The sequence below is a fragment of the Oncorhynchus clarkii genome, chromosome 10, assembly GCF_045791955.1.
Source record: "Oncorhynchus clarkii lewisi isolate Uvic-CL-2024 chromosome 10, UVic_Ocla_1.0, whole genome shotgun sequence".
Lineage (NCBI taxonomy): Eukaryota > Metazoa > Chordata > Actinopteri > Salmoniformes > Salmonidae > Oncorhynchus > Oncorhynchus clarkii.
In genome coordinates this window covers 68,383,956-68,389,955 of record NC_092156.1, presented here as the reverse complement: position 1 = coordinate 68,389,955, position 6,000 = coordinate 68,383,956, and the positions used below count along the sequence as shown (strand labels likewise).

General features: G+C 45.2%; 1 protein-coding gene across 4 annotated transcripts in view; it reads left to right on the top strand.

Annotated features, from left to right (window-relative positions):
- The first annotated feature begins 1,924 nt into the window (after positions 1 to 1,924).
- The window catches only part of LOC139419058 (SH3 domain containing GRB2 like 2a, endophilin A1), a 54,946-nt gene continuing 50,870 nt past the window's right edge, over positions 1,925 to 6,000 (top strand). For all 4 annotated transcript variants that reach the window (XM_071168945.1, XM_071168944.1, XM_071168943.1 and 1 more), the window contains exon 1: positions 1,925 to 2,167. In XM_071168945.1, the coding sequence (XP_071025046.1) occupies positions 2,123 to 2,167 (45 nt within the window). In that variant the 5' untranslated portion in view covers positions 1,925 to 2,122. The remainder of the gene's footprint in view (positions 2,168 to 6,000) is intronic.

Here is a 6,000-nt window from a genome sequence, read left to right as displayed (position 1 = left end):
TACGTGCTGCGTATACCATTTGACCACAAGGTGGCGGCAATACAGTGTTATACAGTAGTTCTGAAAGAAACACATAGTGCCAGACAGTCATGTTTTTTTAATAGATGCACTTTGGGTTGTTGTCCACATGATGGCCCTATTTCCCATAGGAAAGACTGGCCTGCCTGCACTGGCATTGACAAACTACTTTGTATGCCGTTTTGGGCCTAAACCTACAAGCGAGTCGAATGTTGTGTTCACATTTGCTGGACGAATTAAATTGATTTGAGTCACACCGCCGCCTCCATGCCATATCACCATAATGCACTAATTACCTGCTTCTGCATTATTCACACGTATCACCATGAATCATACCCCATGTTGTCTATTAGTGTTAACCATATGTGTGAGTAATAGTGTTTATCACACTCAATATGACTCTCTCTCTCACACACACACACACACACTGCGATCATATCCTAGGCCTAGACCTCCCACCACTGACCCAGAAAATGCATAATATGGCTTCAGCTTGCAAAAATGAGCAATTAATCAGTAATACAATGTTATTGTTGCACATTGAGGCTGTTCACCAACAACCATAGATCTACTTGAGTTCTGTATTAGGGATAGTCAATGAACAGGGGGAAGAAAGTAATGAGTAAATTGAACTGACGTTATATAGTTACACAAGAATTAAGGCTACTCATTTTCAGGGCAGGCAAATAAGCCAAGTCTTTAATTTCCACCAATATATATTTCAGAAATTACCTATCGCGGGGCCTCCAGCTACACCGTGTGTAATTTTATAGCTAGATATCGACATTTAGCTTGGGCCCTCTTCCAGGGCTGTAATAGTGTCCATATTGGATGCATCTCAAACTGTTTGCCAAAATGAAACTATCGGCCTGCCGTCTGGCGCCTAAGGGCTGAGCTGCAAAAATGTGAAGCTTCTTCGGCTCAGTGTTAATTTAAGGACCATAGCTAGGCTACTTTTTTATAGTAAGCAGGCCAAGAATATTGTGATGGCCGGATGGTGTGTAGGCTAGGTGTGTTAGGCTATTCAATATGTGTGAATTTGATGTTTTAGTCGTATAATTATTGGAATTAAGTTTAGATTGAATAGGCTCAACTTTTGAGATCATGTATGTTTTATGTGTATTTATTGTTGTTCTTAATCTTTATCTTTACGACTTCAGTTGGATTGTAGTCATAAGTGTCGAATCTATTTAATGTGGAAAGGACCTTTAGCTCTGTGTGCCCAATCGTTCCAGCTAGAGCGCCCATGCTGGTTGCTGTCCATGGTGCTAGAACCGGCTATGTACGTGGTGCTGAAACTCCCAACTCATAGCTACCGCGGATACAATGTCTGGTAGGCTCCTTTTTTAAACCTTTATTTAACTAGGCAAGTCAGTTAAGAACAAATTCGTATTTTCAATGACGGCCTAGGAACAGTAGGTTAATTGCCTATTCAGGGGAAGAACGACAGATGTGTACCTTGTAAGCTCGGGGATTTGAACTTGCAACCTTTCGGTCTAACGCTCTAACCACTAGGCTACCCTGCCTCCCCATATGCCTTTTTAATCTGTGGTGTATATCAATGTCTTGACAAGGTTGTAATGCACATTGTTCTATTTGGATTTCGTAGGCTATTAAAATAGGAATGAAAGGCCGATTCTTGATTCTAGCATCAAGTGATGTAATTCCCTTCGTGCCAATTTGTTTTTTCATACTTGTCTGCCATGTCACGTCCCGATTTAGCGCTTATATCCCCTTATTCGCCACACTCTCCTCTAAAATGGCGTGATTACAGCGTATGGCCGTTTAAACATGCCGTGTCGTGCAGTGGTAGATAGACTGGCCAACTCTGTAGCCTACGCTGCTGCTTTAAAAAAAGAGCCTGGTTGCGGAGCGCTGACGTCACTGGCGTGTCGTACATGTGGGTTTGACATTCGGTAGACTATGCTGATCACTGATCACGGCCCCCGCTCAAAGGAGATTCCCAATAGTTAAGAGCAATACAGAGGGGTTTTCCTCGGAAGCAATATCATCCCACGCAATTAGGAGCCGAGATTCCTGCAAAACAATCCCACATCAACTCGTAATCCATCTAGAATCGTCGTGTATAGCAGCAGCAGGAGCCATGTCTGTAGCTGGGTTTAAGAAACAGTTCCACAAAGCTACTCAGGTAAGCCGCATTGTTAATTCAAATAATACAGGACATTGTCGTGCCTTTTGGATATAGTAGCCTAATCGTGTAGATGCATTGAGAATGTCAAGGGTTTTCGTGATTGCTGGTTAATGCTGTGTGAGGTTGGTGTTGAAAGGATAACATAACGGTATCTGCCTCATTAGTTATGCGCAGCGTTTTTCCGTGGTAGACAGTTTGTAGCATATTCGCGGTTGCATCATGGCTAATACGGTTTATTGTGAGGAAATTGATCTTCCTATCACAACTGCACCGCATGTATCCCTTCAATGGCGCTCGAATCCCCTACATGAATGACATTAAAAAGGACTGGCGCGACGCAGCAATGCGCCACGGGCCGCATCATTCTTATCCCTCTGAAACGTGCAGAGAGAGTGATAAATTAACCTTTGACATTCTATGCAGAGAGTGATTTCAGGTCAAAAGAACAAAATGGGGATTGTTTTCACGATAATCCCTTTGCTCTACGGTCCGTGCTATCCGGGATCCTTGGGATGTCCCTAGCGGATTGGAAAATGCCATGTTTTAAATGGTTAAGATTAGTGTTTAGTGTAGGGACGTCCCAAGGATACCGGATAGCACTGACCGTCTACATCACAGACCGTCGGTACAGGACAGATGGTCTGAAAATGTGATGATGGGTACACCTTCTCCACTTCACATGACGTTCCGCCTGTACCGGAGAAAAACTCCAGCTTGGAACAACGAATAATGTTATTATCTGGTTTTTCTACCATAAGAGCTAGACCAGTGCGTTATTAAATCGCCTTTATGTAACCGTTAAATGAGTCCTGGTTGAAATCCTCCCAACGCGGTTGCGCAGGTTGACCTCGCCGCCCTCTAAAACCGGGCATCTCACGACCGACATCTAACTGTCCTGACAAACTGTCTAGAGTTAGGCCTACTGAATCTAATTCCTCCCGGGGTGCTTTCTCCAACTTGCTGACGATGCAGAAAACCGTACAATGTGTGAAATGATCCGTCATTTAAGTATAATTGTAATGCATCCCGGTGGACGCATCTACACACTGCAATATGGTTTAGGGCCATCCCAATCTCTGTTTAGTGTTTTTACTGGTTTAAAAATAGACTATAGCTAATGCTGTTTTAATCACTTTGGACGGATTTAAGACACCGTTGGGAAGTGTCTGTGCGCCCCATTGGCCTGTCCCCTTTAAAACGCCCGGCTCACCGCGGTTCAGTCCTGCCAAAGTGATGTCCAAAGACGTGTTCTGCACCAGCCCTGAGTGTCTCTAACTGAAGGGCTTACATTTTATCTTCAAGCTGGGTTTAACCTCCCTGGAGAGTTTGCGGGGGTGTTGTGTTGGAGTGCAGGGTGACATGCGCTCTGGGCCACATGCAGCAGGAGGACCTAGAACAGGGCTGAGTCACTCTGGCCATGTCTACACTTGACACTTGCATGTTACTTCTGCTATCAGAATGCGAAGATCGCATTGAAAAGACTGGCCTAGACACACAAAAGTGGCTTTGTGGTCTGATTGTGTTCAGATCTGGCTGACCACTTCAGGAGGTGGTCAGGGTTGCATTGTGTGTGGATTCCTCCTCAGTGTGGATGCAATCAGGCTACCGAAAGCGCATACAGTGGGCGACATCATCAGCACTTCTTCCACAAGTCTCCAGAAAACTTGTGTTTTGGGACCGAGAGGCACCTTTTCATTATAACATTGGAGGAAATGCGTTTCTAGCATGTGAGGAACATGTTTGCTGGCCTTATAAATGTTAGCCAGCTAGCTAATATTTAGAAAAACTATTTTTTGTTTGGTAGTTCTGCTAACCTGTTTGCAATCCCTGTAGTGTTTGTTTGCTAGCTTGCAGGCTAGCTACAGAGGTTAGCTGGCTAGTTTGCTACGGTAGTTAGCAACTGACATCAGTTGTTGTGTTATCATATTTAGCCTATTCCACCGTTTTGTAGAGTGAATACTGGCATTTGAATATAGTGCTGGAAAAGGGAATCCAGACACACTGTGGACACGCTAGACATGTTTCATGCCTGACGCGTTCGGAACTCCATGATCAGAACTCTATGATCAGAACACTAACACGGCATGAACTGTCAAGTCTAAACAAGGCCTCTGTCCTCTCTCACACTGGTTTAGTACACTACACACACACACACACCCCATGACATTAGTCATCAGCTGACAGTCAATTAAGTTATATTGTATGTGCAGTCACTTGTTAAGAGACAAGCAAAGACAATGACTGAATCATACAGTCAATGAATACTGCCAAATGCACAGCAACAGGTCATTGAATGTCAGCTGCTTCGATCTCAACATTCAGTTCATGTTCAATACACTTTGAACATTGTGTCCCATAACTGTTACGCCACATGCAATGTGTTACCAATGAATGATGCAAGTTAATGGTTTCTAATGTATCATAAGGCCGTTTCAACCTGTCAGAGTATATGTACTACTACTTTGAGAAACAGTGAGATGTACAAATATCCTTGTGGTAGAAGTAGCCAAGCCATGTCTGGGTAGAATAGTGATGTAGTTGTGGTCAAGTCACCTGAAGGAGGGAGCTGACTGTCACAGTGGGAAACCTTATCTATCCCTTTAGATTTGACCTCGGAGCACCCAGACTGTGTGTATGTGTCACCATAGACATACAGATGTAGTCATACATCGTTGGTCTTTACAGCAGTGGGCCTATATTTAATTTATTACTGTTATTTTACCAGGTAAGTTGACTGAGAACACATTCTCATTTACAGCAACGACCTGGAGAATAGTTACAGGGGAGAGGAGGGGGATGAATCAGCCAATTGAAAGCTGGGGATGATTAGGTGGCCATGATGGTATGAGGGACAGATTGGGAATGTAGCCAGGACACCGGGGATCTTTAGTGACCACAGAGAATCAGGACAGAAGTTTAATATCCCATCCAAAAGATGGCACCCTACACAGGGCAATGTCCCCAATCACTGCCCTGGGGCATTGGGATATTTCTTAGCCCTGAGGAAAGAGTGCCTCCTACTGGCCCTCCAACACCACTTCCAGCAGCATCTGTTCTCCCATCCAGGGACCAACCCTGCTTAGCTTCAGAAGCAAGCCAGCAGTGGGATGCAGGGTGGTATGCTGCTGGCCAATATGAGTGTATAAGTTTATGAGTGTATAAACCCCAGGAGGTATAGGAGGAGCTCTCTCCTGCTATCTGCCTTTACACACACACACACTCTGCATGCTGCACTCAGTCTCCCATGCAGTGACAGCAGGGCTCCCTCTATTCATCTGAGAGCAAATGTTATGCCTGTCCCCTGACAGAGGAGATCAATGGGGAAGATGGGTGGATGAACAGGCCTAAGGAGGGGGGAGGGGCTTATGGGTGGGGTCTCCACTTGGCTGACCCTCAACACTGGGACCCCACAAGGGTGCGTTCTCAGCCCCCCTCCTGTACTCCCTGTTCACCCACGACTGCGTGGCCACTCACACCTCCAACTCATTCATCAAGTTTGCAGACGACACAACAGCAGTGGGCTTGATTACCAATAACGACGAGACGGCCTACAGGGAGGAGGTGAGGGCACTCTGAGTGTGGTGTCAGGAAAACAACCTCTCACTCAACGTCAACAAAACAAAGGAGATGATCATGGACTTCAGGAAACAGCAGAGGGAGCACCCCCCTATCCACATAGAAGGGACAGCAGTGGAGAAGGTGGAAAGTTTTAAAGTTCCTCGGCGTACACATCAGACAAACTGAAATGTTCCACCCCACAGACAGCGTGGTGAAGAAGACGCAACAGCACCTCTTCAACCTCGGAGGCTGAAGAAATTTGGCTTGTCACC